The 24068-nt window shown below is 48.4% G+C and overlaps 1 protein-coding gene across 1 annotated transcript; it reads right to left on the reverse strand.

The window, feature by feature from the left end:
* Nucleotides 1–12762: 12762 nt before the first annotated feature.
* LOC142195011 (uncharacterized) lies at nt 12763–23780 on the reverse strand. The gene is made up of 8 exons (XM_075264534.1): nt 23733–23780; nt 22177–22242; nt 22011–22133; nt 17322–17414; nt 17170–17203; nt 15483–15550; nt 14568–14670; nt 12763–14090 (listed from the first exon to the last, which is right to left on the reverse strand). Exons 1-8 carry the CDS (start codon nt 23778–23780, stop codon nt 13114–13116), a joined length of 1512 nt encoding a protein of 503 aa, XP_075120635.1. The 3' UTR covers nt 12763–13113.
* Nucleotides 23781–24068: the final 288 nt, after the last annotated feature.

Genomic DNA, 24068 nt, shown 5'->3' on the forward strand with positions numbered 1-24068 from the left:
CTGTTTAGAGGCTCCCTCCACCATGAATTGGTCCAAACTGGGGTTTTTAGGGGCTCCCTCCACCATTAATTGGTCCAAACTGGGCTGGTTAGAGGCTCCCTCCACCATGAATTTGCCCAAACTGGGCTGTTTAGAGGCTCCCTCCACCATGAATTGGTCCAAACTGGGGTTTTTAGGGGCTCCCTCCACCATGAATTTCCCAAAACTTGGCTGTTTAGAGGCTCCCTCCACCATTAATTGGTCCAAACTGGGCTGGTTAGAGGCTCCCTCCACCATGAATTTCCCAAAACTTGGCTGTTTAGAGGCTCCCTCCACCATTAATTGGTCCAAACTGGGCTGGTTAGAGGCTCCCTCCACCATGAATTTGCCCAAACTGGGCTGTTTAGAGGCTCCCTCCACCATGAATTTGCCCAGACTGGGCTGGTTAGAGGCTCCCTCCACCATGAATTGGTCCTAACTGGGTTTTTTAGAGGCTCCCTCCACCATGAATTGGTCCAAACTTGGCTGTTTAGAGGCTCCCTCCACCATTAATTGGTCCAAACTGGGCTGGTTAGAGGCTCCCTCCACCATGAATTGGTCCAAACTGGGTTTTTTAGAGGCTCCCTCCACCATGAATTTGCCCAAACTGGGCTGTTTAGAGGCTCCCTCCACCATGAATTGGTCCAAACTGGGGTTTTTAGGGGCTCCCTCCACCATGAATTTCCCAAAACTTGGCTGTTTAGAGGCTCCCTCCACCATTAATTGGTCCAAACTGGGCTGGTTAGAGGCTCCCTCCACCATGAATTTGCCCAAACTGGGCTGTTTAGAGGCTCCCTCCACCATGAATTGGTCCAAACTGGATTTTTTAGAGGCTCCCTCCACCATGAATTGGTCCAAACTGGGCTGTTTAGAGGCTCCCTCCACCATGAATTTGCCCAAACTGGGCTGGTTAGAGGCTCCCTCCACCATGAATTGGTCCAAACTGGGTTTTTTAGAGGCTCCCTCCACCATGAATTTGCCCAAACTGGGCTGGTTAGAGGCTCCCTCCACCATGAATTGGTCCAAACTGGGCTGGTTAGAGGCTCCCTCCACCATTAATTGGTCCAAACTGGGCTGTTTAGAGGCTCCCTCCACCATGAATTGGTCCAAAATGGGCTGGTTAGAGGCTCCCTCCACCATGAATTTCCCAAAACTTGGCTGTTTAGAGGCTCCCTCCACCATTAATTGGTCCAAACTGGGCTGGTTAGAGGCTCCCTCCACCATGAATTTGCCCAAACTGGGCTGTTTAGAGGCTCCCTCCACCATGAATTGGTCCAAACTGGGTTTTTTAGAGGCTCCCTCCACCATGAATTGGTCCAAACTGGGCTGTTTAGAGGCTCCCTCCACCATTAATTGGTCCAAACTGGGCTGTTTAGAGGCTCCCTCCACCATGAATTTGCCCAAACTGGGCTGTTTAGAGGCTCCCTCCACCATGAATTTGCCCAAACTGGGCTGGTTAGAGGCTCCCTCCACCATGAATTGGTCCAAACTGGGTTTTTTAGAGGCTCCCTCCACCATGAATTTGCCCAAACTGGGCTGGTTAGAGGCTCCCTCCACCATGAATTGGTCCAAACTGGGGTTTTTAGAGGCTCCCTCCACCATGAATTTCCCAAAACTTGACTGTTTAGAGGCTCCCTCCACCATTAATTGGTCCAAACTGGGCTGGTTAGAGGCTCCCTCCACCATGAATTTGCCCAAACTGGGCTGTTTAGAGGCTCCCTCCACCATGAATTGGTCCAAACTGGGGTTTTTAGTGGCTCCCTCCACCATGAATTTCCCAAAACTTGGCTGTTTAGAGGCTCCCTCCACCATGAATTTGCCCAAACTGGGCTGTTTAGAGGCTCCCTCCACCATGAATTGGTCCAAACTGGGGTTTTTAGGGGCTCCCTCCACCATGAATTTCCCAAAACTTGGCTGTTTAGAGGCTCCCTCCACCATGAATTTGCCCAAACTGGGCTGTTTAGAGGCTCCCTCCACCATGAATTGGTCCAAACTGGGTTTTTTAGAGGCTCCCTCCACCATGAATTGGTCCAAACTGGGCTGGTTAGAGGCTCCCTCCACCATGAATTTCCCAAAACTTGGCTGTTTAGAGGCTCCCTCCACCATTAATTGGTCCAAACTGGGCTGTTTAGAGGCTCCCTCCACCATGAATTTGCCCAAACTGGGCTGTTTAGAGGCTCCCTCCACCATGAATTTCCCAAAACTTGGCTGGTTAGAGGCTCCCTCCACCATGAATTGGTCCAAACTGGGCTGTTTAGAGGCTCCCTCCACCATGAATTTGCCCAAACTGGGCTGTTTAGAGGCTCCCTCCACCATGAATTTCCCAAAACTTGGCTGTTTAGAGGCTCCCTCACCATTAATTGGTCCAAACTGGGCTGTTTAGAGGCTCCCTCCACCATGAATTGGTCCAAACTGGGCTGTTTAGAGGCTCCCTCCACCATGAATTTGCCCAAACTGGGCTGTTTAGAGGCTCCCTCCACCATGAATTTGCCCAAACTGGGCTGGTTAGAGGCTCCCTCCACCATGAATTGGCCCAAACTGGGTTTTTTAGAGGCTCCCTCCACCATGAATTTGCCCAAACTGGGCTGGTTAGAGGCTCCCTCCACCATGAATTGGTCCAAACTGGGCTGGTTAGAGGCTCCCTCCACCATGAATTTCCCAAACTTGGGCTGTTTAGAGGCTCCCTCCACCATTAATTGGTCCCAAACTGGGCTGGTTAGAGGCTCCCTCCACCATGAATTTGCCCAAACTGGGCTGTTTAGAGGCTCCCTCCACCATGAATTGGTCCAAACTGGGGTTTTTAGGGGCTCCCTCACCATTAATTGGTCCAAACTGGGCTGGTTAGAGGCTCCCTCCACACATGAATTTGCCCAAACTGGCTGTTTAGAGGCTCCCTCCACCATGAATTGTCCAAACTGGGGTTTTTAGGGGCTCCCTCCACCATGAATTTCCCAAAACTTGGCTGTTTAGAGGCTCCCTCCACCATTAATTGGTCCAAACTGGGCTGGTTAGAGGCTCCCTCCACCATGAATTTCCCAAAACTTGGCTGTTTAGAGGCTCCCTCCACCATTAATTGGTCCAAACTGGGCTGGTTAGAGGCTCCCTCCACCATGAATTTGCCCAAACTGGGCTGTTTAGAGGCTCCCTCCACCATGAATTTGCCAAACTGGCTGGTTAGAGGCTCCCTCCACCATGAATTGGTCCAAACTGGGTTTTTAGAGGCTCCCTCCACCATGAATTGTCCAAACTTGGCTGGTTAGAGGCTCCCTCCACCATTAATTGGTCCAAACTGGGCTGTTTAGAGGCTCCCTCACCATGAATTTGCCCAAACTGGGCTGGTTAGAGGCTCCCTCCACCATGAATTGGTCCAAACTGGGGTTTTAGGGGCTCCCTCCACCATGAATTGTCCCAAAACTTGGCTGTTTAGAGGCTCCCTCCACCATGAATTGGTCCAAACTGGGCTGGTTAGAGCTCCCTCCACCATGAATTTGCCCAAACTGGGCTGGTTAGAGGCTCCTCCACTGATTGGTCAACTGGGTTTTAGGGGCTCCTCCACATGAATTTCCCAAAACTTGGCTGTTTTAGAGGCTCCCTCCACCATTAATTGGTCCAAACTGGGCTGGTTAGAGGCTCCCTCCACCATGAATTGTCCCAAAACTTGGCTGTTTAGAGGCTCCCTCCACCATTAATTGTCCCAAACTGGGCTGGTTAGAGGCTCCCTCCACCATGAATTTGCCCAAACTGGGCTGTTTAGAGCTCCCTCCACCATGAATTTGCCCAGACTGGGCTGGTTAGAGGCTCCCTCCACCATGAATTTGGTCCTAACTGGGTTTTTTAGAGGCTCCCTCCACCATGAATTGGTCCAAACTTGGCTGTTTAGAGGCTCCCTCCACCATTAATTGGTCCAAACTGGGCTGGTTAGAGGCTCCTCCACCATGAATTGGTCCAAACTGGGTTTTTTAGAGGCTCCCTCCACCATGAATTGGTCCCAAACTGGCTGGTTTAGAGGCTCCCTCCACCATGAATTGGTCCAAACTGGGGTGTTTAGGGCTCCCTCCACATGAATTGGTCCCAAACTGGCTGTTTAGAGGCTCCCTCCACCATTAATTGGTCCAAACTGGGCTGGTTAGAGCTCCCTCCACATGAATTATTGCCCAAAACTGGGCTGTTTAGAGGCTCCCTCCACCATGAATTGGTCCACAAACTGGATTTTTTAGAGGCTCCCTCCACCATGAATTGGTCCAAACTGGGCTGTTTAGAGGCTCCCTCTCACATGAATTGGTCCAAACTGGGCTGGTTTAGAGGCTCCCTCCACCATGAATTGGTCCAAACTGGGTTGTTTAGAGGCTCCCTCCACCATGAATTTGCCCAAACTGGGCTGGTTAGAGGCTCCCTCCACCATGAATTGGTCCAAACTGGGCTGTTAGAGGCTCCCTCCACATTAATTGGTCCAAACTGGGCTGTTAGAGGCTCCCTCCACCCATGAATTTGTCCCAAAATGGCTGGTTAGAGGCTCCCTCCACCATGAAATTGGTCCAAAACTGGGCTGTTTAGAGGCTCCCTCACCATGAATTGGTCCAAAACTGGGATTGTTTAGAGGCTCCCTCCACATGAATTTGCCAAACTGGGGCTGGTTAGAGGCTCCCTCCACCATGGAATTGGTCCAAACTGGGCTTCTTTTAGAGGGCTCCCTCCACCATGAATGGTCCCAAACTGGGCTGTTTAGAGGCTCCCTCCACCATAATTGTCCAAACTGGGCTGTTTAGAGGCTCCCTCCACCATGAATTTGCCCAAACTGGGCTGTTTAGAGGCTCCCTCCACCATGAATTTGCCCAAACTGGGCTGGTTAGAGGCTCCCTCCACCATGAATTGGTCCAAACTGGGTTTTTTAGAGGCTCCCTCCACCATGAATTTGCCCAAACTGGGCTGGTTAGAGGCTCCCTCCACCATGAATTGGTCCAAACTGGGGTTTTTAGAGGCTCCCTCCACCATGAATTTCCCAAAACTTGACTGTTTAGAGGCTCCCTCCACCATTAATTGGTCCAAACTGGGCTGGTTAGAGGCTCCTCCACCATGAATTTGCCCAAACTGGGCTGTTTAGAGGCTCCCTCCACCATGAATTGGTCCAAACTGGGGTTTTTAGTGGCTCCCCTCAACATGAATTTCCCAAAAACTGGCTGTTTAGAGGCTCCCTCCACCATGAATTTGCCCAAACTGGGCTGTTTAGAGGCTCCCTCCACCATGAATTGGTCCAAACTATGGGGTTTTTAGGGGCTCCCTCCACCATGAATTTCCCAAAACTTGGCTGTTTAGAGGCTCCCTCCACCATGAATTTGCCCAAACTGGGCTGTTTAGAGGCTCCCTCCACCATGAATTGGTCCAAACTGGGTTTTTTAGAGGCTCCCTCCACCATGAATTGGTCCAAACTGGGCTGGTTAGAGGCTCCCTCCACCATGAATTTCCCAAAACTTGCTGTTTAGAGGCTCCCTCCACCATTAATTGGTCCAAACTGGGCTGTTTAGAGGCTCCCTCCACCATGAATTTGCCCAAACTGGGCTGTTTAGAGGCTCCCTCCACCATGAATTTCCCAAAACTTGGCTGGTTAGAGGCTCCCTCCACCATGAATTGGTCCAAACTGGGCTGTTTAGAGGCTCCCTCCACCATGAATTTGCCCAAACTGGGCTGTTTAGAGGCTCCCTCCACCATGAATTTCCCAAAACTTGGCTGTTTAGAGGCTCCCTCCACCATTAATTGGTCCAAACTGGGCTGTTTAGAGGCTCCCTCCACCATGAATTGGTCCAAACTGGGCTGTTTAGAGGCTCCCTCCACCATGAATTTGCCCAAACTGGGCTGTTTAGAGGCTCCCTCCACCATGAATTTGCCCAAACTGGGCTGGTTAGAGGCTCCCTCCACCATGAATTGGCCCAAACTGGGTTTTTTAGAGGCTCCCTCCACCATGAATTTGCCCAAACTGGGCTGGTTAGAGGCTCCCTCCACCATGAATTGGTCCAAACTGGGCTGGTTAGAGGCTCCCTCCACCATGAATTTCCCAAAACTTGGCTGTTTAGAGGCTCCCTCCACCATTAATTGGTCCAAACTGGGCTGGTTAGAGGCTCCCTCCACCATGAATTTGCCCAAACTGGGCTGTTTAGAGGCTCCCTCCACCATGAATTGGTCCAAACTGGGGTTTTTAGGGGCTCCCTCCACCATTAATTGGTCCAAACTGGGCTGGTTAGAGGCTCCCTCCACCATGAATTTGCCCAAACTGGGCTGTTTAGAGGCTCCCTCCACCATGAATTGGTCCAAACTGGGGTTTTTAGGGGCTCCCTCCACCATGAATTTCCCAAAACTTGGCTGTTTAGAGGCTCCCTCCACCATTAATTGGTCCAAACTGGGCTGGTTAGAGGCTCCCTCCACCATGAATTTCCCAAAAACTTGGCTGTTTAGAGGCTCCCTCCACCATTAATTGGTCCAAACTGGGCTGGTTAGAGGCTCCCTCCACCATGAATTTGCCCAAACTGGGCTGTTTAGAGGCTCCCTCCACCATGAATTTGCCCAAACTGGCTGGTTAGAGGCTCCCTCCACCATGAATTGGTCCAAACTGGGTTTTTTAGAGGCTCCCTCCACCATGAATTGGTCCAAACTTGGCTGGTTAGAGGCTCCCTCCACCATTAATTGGTCCAAACTGGGCTGTTTAGAGGCTCCCTCCACCATGAATTTGCCCAAACTGGGCTGGTTAGAGGGCTCCCTCCACCATGAATTGGTCCAAACTGGGGTTTTTAGGGGCTCCCTCCACCATGAATTTCCCAAAACTTGGCTGTTTAGAGGCTCCCTCCACCATTAATTATCCAAACTGGGCTGGTTAGAGGCTCCCTCCACCATGAATTTGCCCAAACTGGGCTGGTTAGAGGCTCCCTCCACCATGAATTGGTCCAAACTGGGGTTTTTAGGGGCTCCCTCCACCATGAATTTCCCAAAACTTGGCTGTTTAGAGGCTCCCTCCACCATTAATTGGTCCAAACTGGGCTGGTTAGAGGCTCCCTCCACCATGAATTTGCCCAAACTGGGCTGTTTAGAGGCTCCCTCCACCATGAATTGGTCCAAACTGGGGTTTTTAGGGGCTCCCTCCACCATGAATTTCCCAAAACTTGGCTGTTTAGAGGCTCCCTCCACCATTAATTGGTCCAAACTGGGCTGGTTAGAGGCTCCCTCCACCATGAATTTGCCCAAACTGGGCTGTTTAGAGGCTCCCTCCACCATGAATTGGTCCAAACTGGGGTTTTTAGGGGCTCCCTCCACCATGAATTTCCCAAAACTTGGCTGTTTAGAGGCTCCCTCCACCATGAATTTGCCCAAACTGGGCTGTTTAGAGGCTCCCTCCACCATGAATTGGTCCAAACTGGGGTTTTTAGGGGCTCCCTCCACCATGAATTCCCAAAACTTGGCTGTTTAGAGGCTCCCTCTACCATGAATTTGCCCAAACTGGGCTGTTTAGAGGCTCCCTCCACCACGAATTGGTCCAAACTGGGTTTTTTAGAGGCTCCCTCCACCATGAATTGGTCCAAACTGGGCTGGTTAGAGGCTCCCTCCACCATGAATTTCCCAAAACTTGGCTGTTTAGAGGCTCCCTCCACCATTAATTGGTCCAAACTGGGCTGTTTAGAGGCTCCCTCCACCATGAATTGGTCCAAACTGGGCTGTTTAGAGGCTCCCTCCACCATGAATTTGCCCAAACTGGGCTGGTTAGAGGCTCCCTCCACCATTAATTGGTCCAAACTGGCTGTTAGAGGCTCCCTCCACCATGAATTTGCCCAAACTGGGCTGTTTTAGAGGCTCCCTCCACCATGAATTGGTCCAAACTGGGGTTTTAGGGGCTCCCTCCACCATGAATTTCCCAAAACTTGCTGTTTAGAGGCTCCCTCCACCATTAATTGGTCCAAACTGGGCTGGTTAGAGGCTCCCTCCACCATGAATTTGCCCAAACTGAGCTGTTTAGAGGCTCCCTCCACATGAATTGGTCCAAACTGGGTTTTTAGGGGCTCCCTCCACCATGAATTTCCCAAAACTTGGCTGTTTAGAGCCTCCCTCCACCATGAATTTGCCCAAACTGGGCTGTTTAGAGGCTCCCTCCACCATGAATTGGTCCAAACTGGGTTTTTAGGGGCTCCCTCCACCATGAATTTCCCAAAACTTGCTGTTTAGAGGCTCCCTCTACCATGAATTTGCCCAAACTGGGCTGTTTAGAGGCTCCCTCCACCATGAATTGGTCCAAACTGGGTTTTTTAGAGGCTCCCTCCACCATGAATTGGTCCTAACTGGGTTTTTTAGAGGCTCCCTCCACCATGAATTGGTCCAAACTTGGCTGTTTAGAGGCTCCCTCCACCATTAATTGTCAAACTGGGCTGGTTAGAGGCTCCCTCCACCATGAATTGGTCCAAACTGGGTTTTTTAGAGGCTCCCTCCACCATGAATTTGCCCAAACTGGGCTGTTTAGAGGCTCCCTCCACCATGAATTGGTCCAAACTGGGGTTTTTAGGGGCTCCCTCCACCATGAATTTCCCAAAACTTGGCTGTTTAGAGGCTCCCTCCACCATTAATTGGTCCAAACTGGGCTGGTTAGAGGCTCCCTCCACCATGAATTTGCCCAAACTGGGCTGTTTAGAGGCTCCCTCCACCATGAATTGGTCCAAACTGGATTTTTAGAGGCTCCCTCCACCATGAATTGGTCCAAACTGGGCTGTTTAGAGGCTCCCTCCACCATGAATTTGCCCAAACTGGGCTGGTTAGAGGCTCCCTCCACCATGGAATTGGTCCAAACTGGTTTTTAGAGGCTCCCTCCACCATGAATTTGCCCAAACTGGGCTGGTTAGAGGCTCCCTCCACCATGAATTGGTCCAAACTGGGCTGGTTAGAGGCTCCCTCCACCATTAATTGGTCCAAACTGGGCTGTTTAGAGGCTCCCTCCACCATGAATTGGTCCAAAATGGGCTGGTTAGAGGCTCCCTCCACCATGAATTTCCCAAAACTTGGCTGTTTAGAGGCTCCCTCCACCATTAATTGGTCCAAACTGGGCTGGTTAGAGGCTCCCTCCACCATGAATTTGCCCAAACTGGGCTGTTTAGAGGCTCCCTCCACCATGAATTGGTCCAAACTGGGTTTTTTAGAGGCTCCCTCCACCATGAATTGGTCCAAACTGGGGTTTTTAGAGGCTCCCTCCACCATGAATTTCCCAAAACTTGGCTGTTTAGAGGCTCCCTCCACCATGAATTTGCCCAAACTGGGCTGTTTAGAGGCTCCCTCCACCATGAATTGGTCCAAACTGGGGTTTTTAGGGGCTCCCTCCACCATGAATTTCCCAAAACTTGGCTGTTTAGAGGCTCCCTCCACCATGAATTTGCCCAAACTGGGCTGTTTAGAGGCTCCCTCCACCATGAATTGGTCCAAACTGGGGTTTTTAGGGGCTCCCTCCACCATGAATTTCCCAAAACTTGGCTGTTTAGAGGCTCCCTCTACCATGAATTTGCCCAAACTGGGCTGTTTAGAGGCTCCCTCCACCATGAATTGGTCCAAACTGGGGTTTTTAGGGGCTCCCTCCACCATGAATTTCCCAAAACTTGGCTGTTTAGAGGCTCCCTCCACCATGAATTTGCCCAAACTGGGCTGTTTAGAGGCTCCCTCCACCATGAATTGGTCCAAACTGGGTTTTTTAGAGGCTCCCTCCACCATGAATTGGTCCAAACTGGGCTGGTTAGAGGCTCCCTCCACCATGAATTTCCCAAAACTTGGCTGTTTAGAGGCTCCCTCCACCATTAATTGGTCCAAACTGGGCTGTTTAGAGGCTCCCTCCACCATGAATTTGCCCAAACTGGGCTGTTTAGAGGCTCCCTCCACCATGAATTTCCCAAAACTTGGCTGTTTAGAGGCTCCCTCCACCATTAATTGGTCCAAACTGGGCTGTTTAGAGGCTCCCTCCACCATGAATTGGTCCAAACTGGGCTGTTTAGAGGCTCCCTCCACCATGAATTTGCCCAAACTGGGCTGTTTAGAGGCTCCCTCCACCATGAATTTGCCCAAACTGGGCTGGTTAGAGGCTCCCTCCACCATGAATTGGCCCAAACTGGGTTTTTTAGAGGCTCCCTCCACCATGAATTTGCCCAAACTGGGCTGGTTAGAGGCTCCCTCCACCATGAATTGGTCCAAACTGGGCTGGTTAGAGGCTCCCTCCACCATGAATTTCCCAAAACTTGGCTGTTTAGAGGCTCCCTCCACCATTAATTGGTCCAAACTGGGCTGGTTAGAGGCTCCCTCCACCATGAATTTGCCCAAACTGGGCTGTTTAGAGGCTCCCTCCACCATGAATTGGTCCAAACTGGGGTTTTTAGGGGCTCCCTCCACCATTAATTGGTCCAAACTGGGCTGGTTAGAGGCTCCCTCCACCATGAATTTGCCCAAACTGGGCTGTTTAGAGGCTCCCTCCACCATGAATTGGTCCAAACTGGGGTTTTTAGGGGCTCCCTCCACCATGAATTTCCCAAAACTTGGCTGTTTAGAGGCTCCCTCCACCATTAATTGGTCCAAACTGGGCTGGTTAGAGGCTCCCTCCACCATGAATTTCCCAAAACTTGGCTGTTTAGAGGCTCCCTCCACCATTAATTGGTCCAAACTGGGCTGGTTAGAGGCTCCCTCCACCATGAATTTGCCCAAACTGGGCTGTTTAGAGGCTCCCTCCACCATGAATTTGCCCAAACTGGGCTGGTTAGAGGCTCCCTCCACCATGAATTGGTCCAAACTGGGTTTTTTAGAGGCTCCCTCCACCATGAATTGGTCCAAACTTGGCTGTTTAGAGGCTCCCTCCACCATTAATTGGTCCAAACTGGGCTGGTTAGAGGCTCCCTCCACCATGAATTGGTCCAAACTGGGTTTTTTAGAGGCTCCCTCCACCATGAATTTGCCCAAACTGGGCTGTTTAGAGGCTCCCTCCACCATGAATTGGTCCAAACTGGGGTTTTTAGGGGCTCCCTCCACCATGAATTTCCCAAAACATGGCTGTTTAGAGGCTCCCTCCACCATTAATTGGTCCAAACTGGGCTGGTTAGAGGCTCCCTCCACCATGAATTTGCCCAAACTGGGCTGTTTAGAGGCTCCCTCCACCATGAATTGGTCCAAACTGGGTTTTTTAGAGGCTCCCTCCACCATGAATTGGTCCAAACTGGGCTGTTTAGAGGCTCCCTCCACCATGAATTTGCCCAAACTGGGCTGGTTAGAGGCTCCCTCCACCATGAATTGGTCCAAACTGGGTTTTTTAGAGGCTCCCTCCACCATGAATTTGCCCAAACTGGGCTGGTTAGAGGCTCCCTCCACCATGAATTGGTCCAAACTGGGCTGGTTAGAGGCTCCCTCCACCATTAATTGGTCCAAACTGGGCTGTTTAGAGGCTCCCTCCACCATTAATTGGTCCAAACTGGGCTGGTTAGAGGCTCCCTCCACCATGAATTTCCCAAAACTTGGCTGTTTAGAGGCTCCCTCCACCATTAATTGGTCCAAACTGGGCTGGTTAGAGGCTCCCTCCACCATGAATTTGCCCAAACTGGGCTGTTTAGAGGCTCCCTCCACCATGAATTGGTCCAAACTGGGTTTTTTAGAGGCTCCCTCCACCATGAATTGGTCCAAACTGGGCTGTTTAGAGGCTCCCTCCACCATGAATTTGCCCAAACTGGGCTGTTTAGAGGCTCCCTCCACCATGAATTTGCCCAAACTGGGCTGGTTAGAGGCTCCCTCCACCATGAATTGGTCCAAACTGGGTTTTTTAGAGGCTCCCTCCACCATGAATTTGCCCAAACTGGGCTGGTTAGAGGCTCCCTCCACCATGAATTGGTCCAAACTGGGGTTTTTAGAGGCTCCCTCCACCATGAATTTGCCCAAACTGGGGTGTTTAGAGGCTCCCTCCACCATGAATTTGCCCAAACTCTGCTGGTTAGAGGCTCAATCCACCCTGATTTTCAAAACAAATGTTGGTGCCAACCTCAACTTACTACAAGGGCCAAATTCACTGCTGGTGACAAGCTCTCCTCACTGCAAGTGCCAAATACACATGTTTCAAGGTGTTTTCCTACTGTCAGAGAGGTGGTAGTGAGTGTGTAAAGTGTGTAGTTGTTAGGCTGTAATGTTGGGGTAATAGAGGGTCTTTGGTGTGTTAGATGCCCCCAGACATGCTTCCCCTGCTGTCCCAGTGTCATTCCAGAGGTGTTGGCATCATTTCCTGGGGTGTCATAGTGGACTTGGTGACCCTCCAGACACGGATTTGGGTTTCCCCCTTAACGAGTATCTGTTCCCCATAGACTATAATGGGGTTCGAAACCCATTCGAACACACGAACATTGAGCGGCTGTTCGAATCGAATTTCGAACCTCGAACATTTTAGTGTTCGCTCATCTCTACTTATTAGTAGACATTCGGTTTCGAGGCTTTTCTCTCCCTTACACTGATCTCCTATGCTCTTTCTCATTTTTTCTCTGTCTTCTCCCCCTCATTCTTTTTTTCCTGACACCCCCCCCCTCTCCTACCCCCTTCCCCTATCCTCGCGCACTGTCCATCTACAGGATAGATGAAGAGTCGGTGTCTACTTTTCTTATTACAGATTATTCAAAATCTTTGTCACTTAAAATATTCGCTATCTGTTGTACTTTATTCAGATGTAAAAAGAAAAAGGCAATAAAGATAGATTTACAAAAAAATTTAAAATACAGAGAACGAAGATAAGGGAGACAACCTTGGCGCGTAAAGTAATGAATGTGGAAAGAACTGGACGACAAGTGAGGGTATTTCACTACCACCGTAGGGAGAGAGCAAAGGCCTTTAGCATGGCCAACATGAAAGACCAGTCAACACAGTCAATGGGATTGTTAGTATCTAGAATGAGGAGGAGGGAAGGGGTATAGTAATGATTGAGGTTGCCAATCAAGTCCACTGTGTTTCTGGTGTTGTCGCTTCCCTGATGACAGTGAACAAAACCCACCTGGACCAAGTGGATAAGTATAGGAAGTCAAGCATTTATATAGTTAGCCAGGAGTTTCATGAATATTTTCAATTCAGTATTCAGGAGGGTGATAGTTGGAGCGTGTGACTCATTTGATGTTCAACAAGATGTGATTTCTGAGTAAAACATTTCCCACATTCTGGACATGAAAATGGCTTCTCTTCTGTGTGAGTTCTGTAATGTTTAACAAGATTTGATTTCTGAGTAAAACATTTCCCACATTCTGGGCATGAATATGGCTTCTCCCCTGTGTGAGTTCTTTGATGTTCAACAAGACTTGATTTCTGAGTAAAACGCTTCCCACATTCTAGGCACGAATATGGCTTCTCTCCTGTGTGAGTTCTTTGATGTTTAACGAGATTTGATTTGTGAGTAAAACGTTTCCCACATTCTGGGCATGAATATGGCTTCTCCCCTGTGTGAAATTTTTCATGTTCAGCAAGATGTGATTTCTGAGTAAAACATTTCCCACATTCTGGGCATAAAAATGGCCTCTCCCCTGTGTGAGTTCTTTGATGGTTAAAAAGTCTTGATTTCCGAGTAAAACATTTCCCACATTCTGGGCATGAAAATGGCTTCTCTCCTGTGTGAGTTCTTTGATGTTCAACGAGACTTGATTTAGCCGTAAAACGATTCCCACATTCTGGACATGAAAATGGCTTCTCCCCTGTGTGAGTTTTTTGATGTTCAGCAAAATTTGATTTAGCCTTAAAATGTTTCCAGCATTCTGGATTCTCCCCTGTGTGAATTCTCTGATGTGCAGAAAGATCGGATTTCCAAGTAAAACATTTTCCACATTCTGGGCATGAATATGGCTTCTCTCCTGTGTGAGTTCTCTGATATATAGCACCCTTTCTGAGGCTTTCATTTTGTTTAACAGACTGAGATGAATTAAGAGAAAGACCTTTCTTCTGAAGGGCTGAGGGTATATCTGGGGTAATGACATGTTCTTCATATGGATCTTGTGTGATACCATGATCCTCTGCTGTATAATCTGTAGATATCAGATGTCCCTCTGAGCTCCTGGTACAGTCATCTGACAAGAAGAAAACTGATGTTACTATTATTGAATAACATAACCCTATAAGTATATTCCCCACTGAGCTGCCGCTGCCTGAGACGCTTCAGACCGTGTGAAGAAGTGAAGTCAGTGGCACAGGCAGCAAATGACGGCAGCGCGGCCTACTTCATTAGTATTCACTGTGCTGAGACGGAGGTCAGTGATAGTGAATAGTAATGAAGCGGGGCAGGAGATGCCACCACTGCTCTAGGTCACTGTATTGGTGCTGGTAGTGGGTGAAAGAAGCGGGCCCACCCAGTCACAGCACTAAGGAAAGGAATAGTGGCAATTACATAGAGATACATCACATAAGATTAATTTCTGATGCCAGATACAGGCTTCCTTTTTCCTTAAAGTGGTGCCTGGGCCTCTGACAGCAACAGTAATTGTAGCATTCGGTGACTGAGGAGAATCAGTGACCCTTCTGTGCTTTATATAGTGGTGACTCCTCACCTGGGCGGTTCCCTGTAGGAATGTCCTCCTCACACTCCTCATCACCACTCACATAGGGCTCTGTAGTATTAATAGTGCTCAGATCTTTACCCTGATGGAAATGCTGTAATACAAATATTAGGAAGGTCAGAAGACAGGAGAAGTCATGGAGAAATTTTCTAGATGTGGAGAAAAAATGTTTAATTAACATAATGACCAAACATGACCTCAATCATCTGAGTTATCTGAGCCAAATAGCAGCAAATCTGAAGCTGGACATAGATATTAGATGGCGGCTCAATGACAATCACAAGAACCTTATACACATGTATACTCAGCATGGCTAGACGTGCTTCAGGATATTTAAGTGGAAAAGATCAGATTCTACCAGATACATCCAGTGTTACTTGTCTCAGGGGAAATAAAGAATCGGATCAATAGAAATCCAATTTGATGGTTCCTTTTTCCAACCAGCAGTCTCCATAGCCAGAAGATTGTGAGAAAATCCAGACAACATGTAATATCTATGGTCGGCTTTATCCTCCATCTCCACCTCTCATTACACAAATATAAAACATCTAAGGCCGGGTTCACACGATGTATTATGGCACGTAATGTGGTACGTAGACGGTGCGGGAGCTTTTGCGGGCTGTATATGCTCCCTTTGTTTTCAATGGGAGCCGGTACCGTATACGCGGCGCTATTTTGCGGCCGCCGCAAAATCACGACCGCAAAATAGCGCCGCGTATACGGTACCAGCTCCCATTGAAAACAATGGGAGCATATACGGCCCGCAAAAGCTCCTGCGGCGTCTACGTACCACATTACGTGCCATAATACATCGTGTGAACCCGGCCTAATACTGCTGGATAACCCAAGACTGACCACAAGGACTTCACAGCCCGTCTACACATCATAGGGAATATCTCCATCTACCTGATCATCATCCTGTGGAAGAAGAGGACTGGGACATCTCTCCGGTGTTGTCCTCTTACTGGATCTACCTGTAGGAAACACAGACAGGGACTGAATTCATTCTGTACATACAAATAATGGAAGTCCATGTGTATATAGTCATGTCTATTACCTGCTGATGTGAGGGGCTGCTGGTCCTCCATCATCACCTCCTTGTACAGATCCTTGTGTCCTTCTAAATACTCCCACTCCTCCATGGAGAAATAGACAGCGACATCCTGACACCTTATAGGAACCTGACAACACAATGATACAGTCATCACCCCGACCCCTCCAGTTACTGTATAATGTCCCAGCATTCCCAGCAGTGTCACCTCTCCAGTCAGCAGCTCCAGCATCTTGTTAATGAGTTCTAGGATCTTCTGTCCATTGATCTCCTCCTGTATCAGGGGGTGAGGTGGAAGCCCCGGGATTGTGCTCAGGGTTCCTCCATATCCATCATACACAGGAGCCTGAGAGCGCCCACTAGAGGTCTTCTTCACTACTGTGTAATCCTGGTTATGGGGAGACACATTAATAAATCTCAAAAAAATCATATCATCTGTTATTACTATAGATAAGAATGATGTCATGATGACATCATCAGAATCTCTCACCTCTCCAGTAAGCTGGTAGATGATCTCTAGGGTGAGATTTAATAGACTTTCCGCCATCTTGTTCCTGTCTCTTTCCATCCTTGATGGATCAATCAGGAATATTCTCTTATATAGAAGATACTGAGAGGATTCTATATTGTAGGAACCTGAATGGAGAGAAGATGAGACAATGTAATCACTACACGGAATCCCATGGAATAAATAGAAGAGTTGAGTCCCATTATTATCACCACCTCCTACTTCTGACGTCGGCAGCGTGTAGCTCAGGAAGGGAGTGACTTGTTGTGGGCCGGCTTGGTGGGTATATAAGGTGTGTGATAGGCTGAACAGAATCTCATTGTTGTCTCGGGTAAAGGGGGCGATTTATCAGAGTTGCATAAGGGATGATTTTTGGCTGTCGGGCCAAGGGTGACAGTATTTTTTCAACAGAGCAGGTGGTAAACTGTCCTGCGCAGCTTTGGTGAAAGTGTATTGTGAGTGGAGAAATGGCAGCATTGGGAATAACCAACGTGGAAACTGTGGAGAACCAGGTGCATTTGATCAATTTTGTAAACGAAAATAACAGTAACAGAGCAATAGAACTACAGAATAGGAGGAGGATGAGTGGCGTGAAGTTTAGTTGAATTAATCAATTAAATGTAGAGAAATGATAGGAGTGGGGGGAGGGAGAAGTTTTGCACTGTAATAAGAGACTGACTGCTGCAGTTTGCACAGAGTTCCACAGACACTGGAAATTTAACCCTTCCATTGACAATTACCTAACTTTCTTAAGTCTTTGTTGCAAAAGAGAATATGTTAGGAGGTCGCTGTACAGAGTCAGTCTATAATGACACAGCCAGTATTTTAAATCTTGACATCCCCTGTCCCATTATGGCACATGTTTGAAGGTGATTAATGGAATGGTTACATTTAACCCAACTATAACATGGGGCCACTTTTAGGGCTTTCTTGAATTGCTTGTCATGGCGAAATCAGTGGCCACGGTAATGACGCCAACTTGTGCATCACATGATGTCATTTGAATCACAAGTAGCAGTGGTCATGTGACGTACCGTAGCAACTGGGGACACGCTTAAGAGGCTTAAACTGTAAAAGAGTCTCAGAGTATAAAATCTACCAATAGAGCTGTTGTCTTATGGGAAGAAGATTGGAACTCACTATGGCCGACTATAGTAAAGCCAGCCCCATAGCACAGGTAAATTACCAGGGAGATCAGGAGAGGAGCGGGGGTCGGGGATAGTTTCTGATCATGTGACCTCGGAAGAAGACCGGAACCCCTGGGTCCATGATGAAGAATCTGCCGGATCAATCCAGGTAGATTTAAGTCCTCAAGACAACCCCTTAAAAGCAGCTGAGTCCTGATACAAATAGAATTACTGGAATCCTCAAAATCCCCAGGAAACATATAATATCTTTGCCCATTCAGACTACAGCTGCATGCTACGGAACAGGGGGTGTGTCTGCCTATGATTCCTTGCTTTAGGTTCTTTTGGTACTGTCTGAACACTGTCTTATTCCCTCACCTCTGTAATTGATTTTCCACCACACCCATCTGTTACACCTTTGTTTCCCTCTGCTCCTCTAATAGTTAATCTCAGCCTTACTTGTGTGACATCTTTCCTTCCAATCCAGTCTGGGGCGGGATCTTTCTTCCTATATTGTTTCCCACCCTCACCTTAGTGCTTGCCATTTGCCTTTCTATGCATGCTGGCTCTATATTCTTACTGTTTGTAGTTACATTCCTGGCCTTCAGCTTTTATTGTGACTATTCCCTTGGATTTTGATTCTGTACTACGTTGTTCACTAGTTCCGATCCCTTGGCTAGCTGATCTCCTGTTTGTTGTTGTTTGTCTTGCCTGTGTTTTCATCAATATAAGAAGGGAGTGTCGTCCAGTTGTCCTCTGCTGCCTAGGGCAGTGAGGCAAGTAGGCACGGACAGGGGACGGGTTCAGCTAAGGACTCACTGTCTTGTCTTTCTCCTCCACCAAAAGTTCATCAGCAGATACTGAGGGATTGCTAAGTGACTTTTTCTTTAGCTTGTTTTAAAACATTTTAACACAACTATGATAAGTCTATGCAAACCTTTGTCAAATTTTTTAACTTACACACTGCATGTATGTTAGCATTATACTGTGTGGGGGCCACGAGGAGGACATTATAGTGTGTGGGGGCCACAAGGAGGGTGACTGAATGTATGAGAAGGGCCGAGAGCGAGGTAGATGCTAAATCCTAGTGGGCTGAAGGACCTCTGATGACGTTGGGACCATATGATCAGACTCTTGTGTGGGCGGAGCTATTCTGGATTCTACAGCACAGTGTCATGTTACATAGGAAGAGGAAGATGCAGGGCATGGAGACTAATGGAAAGTAAGGAGGAATGAAGGCTCAGAATGTGTGAGCAAGATGGTTGTGCAGGCTGTGTGTGATAAAGAAGGGAGGAATGACGGGTGCAGGCTGTGTGTGAGAAACAGGATGATGTGGGGGTGCATGCTCTTACACACAACCTGCACCCCCATTCCCCTCTTGCTCATGCACAGCTTGCACCCCCTCTTGTTCGTGCACAGCCTGCACCCCTATTCCCCCTCTTACTTATGCACATCCTACACCCCTACGTCACCCTCTTGCTCACACACAGCCTGCACCCTCATGTCACCCCCTTGCATACACAGCCTGCACCCCAACTCCACCTCTTGATCACATACAACCTGTACCCCCATTCTCTCCTCTTGCTCACACAGCCTGCAGCCCCACTCCCCTTCTTTCTCACACACAGCCTGTATCCCCATTCTCCCTTCTTGCTCATGCACAGTCTGCACTCTACATTCCCTTTTCTTGCTCACAGCCTGCACCCTCCATGTCACTCTCTTGCTCACGCACAGCTTGCACCCCCACATCACCCTCTTGTTCACTTACAGTCTGCACACCCATGTACTCCTCTTTCTCACTCACAGCCTGCACCCCCATTCCCTCCTCTTGCTCATATACAGCCTGCACGCCCACTCCCCCTGTTGCTCACATACAGTGTGTACCCGCATTCCCCCTCTTACTCATGCACAGCCTGCACCCCACATTCCCACCTCTGGCTTACGTACAGGCTGTACCCCCATTCCCCCCTCTTGCTCACGCACAGCCTACACCTCCATATACCCATCTTGCTCTTGCACAGCCCGTACCCTCCATTCCCTCTTCTTGCACACAGCCGGCGCCCCATTCCTCCCTCTTGCTCACACACTGCCTGCACCCTTCATGTCACCCTTTGCTCATGCACAGTCTTCACCCCCACATCACACTCTTGATCATATACAGGCTGCACACTCCATTCCCCCCTCTTGTTCACACACAGCCTACATACCTATGTACCCCTCTTGCTCACAGAAAGCCTGTATCCCCCATTCCCCCCTCTTGCTCATAAATAGAGATGAGCGAACAGTAAAATGTTTGAGATTCGATATTCGTTTCGAATAGTCGCTCAATATTCGACTATTCGATCGAATATCGAACCCCATTATAGTCTATGGGAGAAAATGCTTCGCTACAGGGGATCCTACCATTCGACTCAGGAGGGTCACCAAGTCCACTATCACACCCCAGGAAATGATGCCAACACCCTGGAAAGCAACTGGGACACCAGGGGAAGCATGTCTGGGGGCATCAAGTACCTTTATTATGCCATCTTTATTAAAGTACATTTATTAACCGCCTTCTCTATAATAGTAGTCGGGAGAGTGGCGGGGCTTAGGAGAGTGTGGGCGTGGAGTCTCCCCACCCAGTACCTGCCCACACTCTCCTAAACCCTGCCTTCTCTATAATACTAGTCGGGGAGAGGGGGGCAGGGCGCTCTGAAACCCAGACCATGGACCGAAGTGGACCAAGAACATGGAGCTGCAGGTAAGCGGACACCGGGGGGTTTGGGGTTGGGGGTTTGTAGTACTAACACACTCAGCTGGGCTATTCCTTAGTACTACTAACACGCTCTGCTGGGCTATTCCTTAGTGTAATAGCCCAGCTGAGCGTGTTAGTAGTACTAAGGAATAGCCCAGCTGAGTGTATAGGAGATGTAGGAGAGCTGGCAGATATGCAGCAGACTAACACGCTCAGCTTGGCTATTCCTTAGTACTACTAACACGCTCAGCTGGGCTATTACACTAAGGAATAGCCGAGCTGAGCGTGTTAGTAGTACTAAGGAATAGCCAAGCTGAGCTAGTCGTGTTAGTACAGGAGGAGTAGCTGGAGGATGGTTGGGTGTAGTGCAGAGCTCTTTCATCTCCGGTGTCTGGAGTAGCCGGGCTAACCACATGGGCTCTGCTATATCTCGCTATAGGAATGCATTGACCAGCGTTGATTGGCCAGTGTACGGGCATTCGGACAATGCATTCCTATGGGAAAAAGTCAGCTCGCGCATATGGCAAGCTGACAAGGATCCCAACAAGATAGCACCCCAAAGAGCTAGGTGAGTGACATTCCCCCCCTGAATAAAGGTTATCCCTAGCTAACCCTGCCTGTACATCTGTCCCTGTCTCACATTCATATAGTCCACAGTCCCAAATTATTCGAATGGTAAATCCACCATTCATCTAAATTGGAGGTTATCTGTTTCCGGCCACCAATTCCTTTTTCCGATTTTTTTTTCACTGCCTACCTTGTCGTATTTCCTGTCCCACCTCCCCTGCGCAGTCATTGGTGCAAAAAACGCACCAGGGAAGGTGGGAGGGGAATCAAATTTTTAGTGAGTTTGCCACCTGAACGCCGTTCACTCATCTCTACTCATAAACAGTCTGTATCACCCACTCCCTCTCTTACTCACACAGCCTGCACCCCCATTTCCACCTCTTTCTCACACACAATCAGGAGCAAGTGGGGATGCAGGCTGTGTGTGATCAAGAGGTGTATATGGGAGTACAGGCTGCGTGTGAGCGAGAGGGTGACGTGGGGGTGCAGGCTGTGTGTGAGCAAGAAGAGCACATAGGGGTATAGGCTGAGCGTGAGCAATAGGGGGCACTTTGTGTAAGAAATAGAGGGGAGATGTACAGGATGCTTGAGAAATAAAGAGAAAATGAGGATGCAGGCTGCAGTAGATGGAGAATTGGGGTTGCAGCTTGCGTGATAAAAGGGGTACATTAAAGGTATAAAAAAAAAAAAAAAAAAAACTATGTTTATCTAGGTCTTTGTTTCTGGGTTTATGTGAGATCTCAATGGTGTGAAGATTCCACTACAAGATCATTAGGTGCCAGTGCTCTAGACCAAGCGAAGTGTCCCCTAGTGATCCAATGTCTCAACCGGGCACCTCCAAATAGCCAACACTTATAAAGGTTTATAAAACAAGGCTTTGTTTGGAGCCTTCATTAAAGGGATCCTATCATACAAACACATTTTTTTCTTAGTAACACGTCGGAATAGCCTTAAGAAAGGCTATTCATCTCCTACCTTTTGTTGTCTTCTCCGTGCCATTGTTCTGTAGGAATCCCGGTTCTTGTCGGTATGCAAAGGAGTTCTGTCGCAGCACTGAGGGCGGGCCCCAGTGCTCAAACAGCAGTAGGGGCGTCCCCTATGCTGCAAGAGAACTCTCTGCAGCGCCGCTTCCATCTTTGTCAGAAACGTCCTTTTCATCCTCTTCTTCCGACACAGGCCTCAGACTTCTAAGCCTAGGGCAGAGCAGAATGCGCCTGCCCACAGGCCACGAGAAAATGGCTGCTTACCCAATTAATATGATTAAGGGGACCCTGAGCCCCGAAACGCGTTTTTTAGCTCACATGTGTTTTTTCTAACTTTTGCACTTTTGGTATGTGTACTTTTTTTGTTTTTAAAATGATGCGTGAATAAAGGATTTAATTAACTGAAGACCCTGGAGTGCTGCAATCTTCATCTTCTTCCAAGTATCTGCCCCCATAAGTACCTGTGTGTGCTCCTCAATAATAAGCTGGACTGGGCCGATCACCTGGGTACGCTGCTCAGAAAGGGTCACAACAGGCTCTACCTGTTCAGGAGGCTGAGGGGCTTCGGAGTCCAGGCGCCACTTCTTAGGCAACAAAAATTACAAACATATGCTCGTTGCCACTCACCATAACCCGGTTACCAAAGGGTGCACGACCTGATGATTCCCCGGACTTCAAGGGAGAAAGGTTCCACTGGAGAAAATATATGCATACTTAAGTATGTAAACAACAATGGTGATCTATGCATTGGTTTCTGTTAACCCCCCGGATGTGACGTTCTAGTTAACACAAGTGCGCTAATTAGGATTCAGATGTATTTAAGGCAGCAGTTACTTGATGTTCAATATGCCATGACTAAGGGGTGAGGGCACCTTGAAACGCGTTGGCGTTTTTTATGTATTTTGTTTTGTTTGTTTTGTCTTTTGCACTATGGACATGGATATGGACTTTTAAATTTAAATAAAAGTTAAATTTTACCGGACCAAAGCATTGCGGACCATTTGCATATATTTTCTCCAGTGGCCACTTCTTAGGGCCTTTTTCAACTCTGTAGTTACTTCAGCCATCTTTTTTGGTGTGGCCTGCTGGGGGAGCAGTATATCAACCAGGGACAGAAACAGACTCGACAGGCTGAGGGCCAGCTCTGTCTTGGGGAGCCCCCTGGACTCAGTACAGGTGGTGGGTGACAGAAGGATACTGTCCGTGGTGACCTCCATGCAGGAGAACAAATCCCACCCCATGTATGGGACCTTGATGGCACTTAGCAGTAAGTGACCGTCTGCTTCACCCCAAGTGTGAGAAGGAGCTATCGGAGATCCTTCCTCCCAACCGCGATCAGGATACATAATCTACATCAGACCAAGCGAAGATCACTCCGCACAAAGAACTAAGTAACCCTGAAGTCTTCCTTCCTAAGGGGTCTAATAAATGCAAGAAAAAAAGTAAAATAAATTAAATAAATTAAAGGGATCCTATCAATCAGATGGCATTTTTTGTGACTACCACATCGAAATAGCCTTAAGAAAGGCTATTTGTCTCCTAACTTTAGAAGTCTTCTCCACGCCGCCGTTCCATAGAAATATCGGTTTTCGCCGGTATGCAAATGAGTTCTCTCACAGCACTGGGGGCGTCCCCAATGCTGCCAGAGAACTCTCCAGCGCTGCCTCCATCTTCTTCAGGAACGTCGTCTTCCTGTGTCTTCTTCCGGCGGAGGCGGTGAAACTTGTAGGCCTCGGGCAGAGCCTACTGCGCATGCCCACAGCCACATTTTTCTTGTGGCGCTGTACTGTGAGAGTGGTGAGGAACTGCTCAGCGTTATGGCTGGGCGGTAAGCAACGCCCTCTCACAGTACAGTGCAATAGATGCACTGAATTCAGCGGTATATAAAACCACATGTGCCCCAGGTGAAGGAAGGTCCTTTTTAAAGGACTTGCATCTTCTGAGCACTAGAACAGGGTTTATCAACTACCCCTAAGGATCAATTACAACTGGCTACAAAATAAGGGGATCGGGTGTCTGTGGGGTATCCAAACGATTGTCCAGCTCTTCTGGGAGTCTCCAGACATTCCTGGGAGAGATGACAAGTATTACTATGAGACACAACTAACCAGACTTATGTTATGTCCATCCATGTCACATTCACATTAGCCTGACTGACCGCACCTCATCTGAACTAAACTTACTGTGTCATAGTGATGTATATTAGAGGGAGTTCTGCTCATCTGATCCATGGTCACTCAATGAAATGCAGCCAATACATCAGCCATTTTGTCTAAATCACAGGTGGACATCTACATGTGCCAATAGGCTCAAATTATGAGAGGAGATGCAGATACGGAGCAAGAAGAATGAGAGAAACTGAAGTAGTAGGATTTATCTTATCTATATAGGGCAGGCTAAATCCAAGAGGTCAGAGGTACCCGGTTCTTTAGCCCACTAGGATTTAGCATCATTGTATAGAGGAGTCTAAATCCTACTGGGCTGAGGGATATGGTACTTCTGCTCAAAACTAGCTATCT

Source organism: Leptodactylus fuscus, chromosome 1 (genome assembly GCF_031893055.1).
Source record: "Leptodactylus fuscus isolate aLepFus1 chromosome 1, aLepFus1.hap2, whole genome shotgun sequence".
Lineage (NCBI taxonomy): Eukaryota > Metazoa > Chordata > Amphibia > Anura > Leptodactylidae > Leptodactylus > Leptodactylus fuscus.

Bases quoted from the DNA above. Each gene is read 5' to 3' on its own strand.
- LOC142195011 (XM_075264534.1), bottom strand. From the start codon at position 23,780: ATGGATCAGATGAGCAGAACTCCCTCTAATATACATCACTATGACACA. The intron at 17,204-17,321 runs GTAATTTACCTG...ACTCTTTTACAG, and splicing joins CTCCTCTCCTGATCTCCCTG to TTTAAGCCTCTTAAGCGTGT. The intron at 14,091-14,567 runs GTGAGGAGTCAC...TCTTCTTGTCAG, and splicing joins TCCTACAGGGAACCGCCCAG to ATGACTGTACCAGGAGCTCA.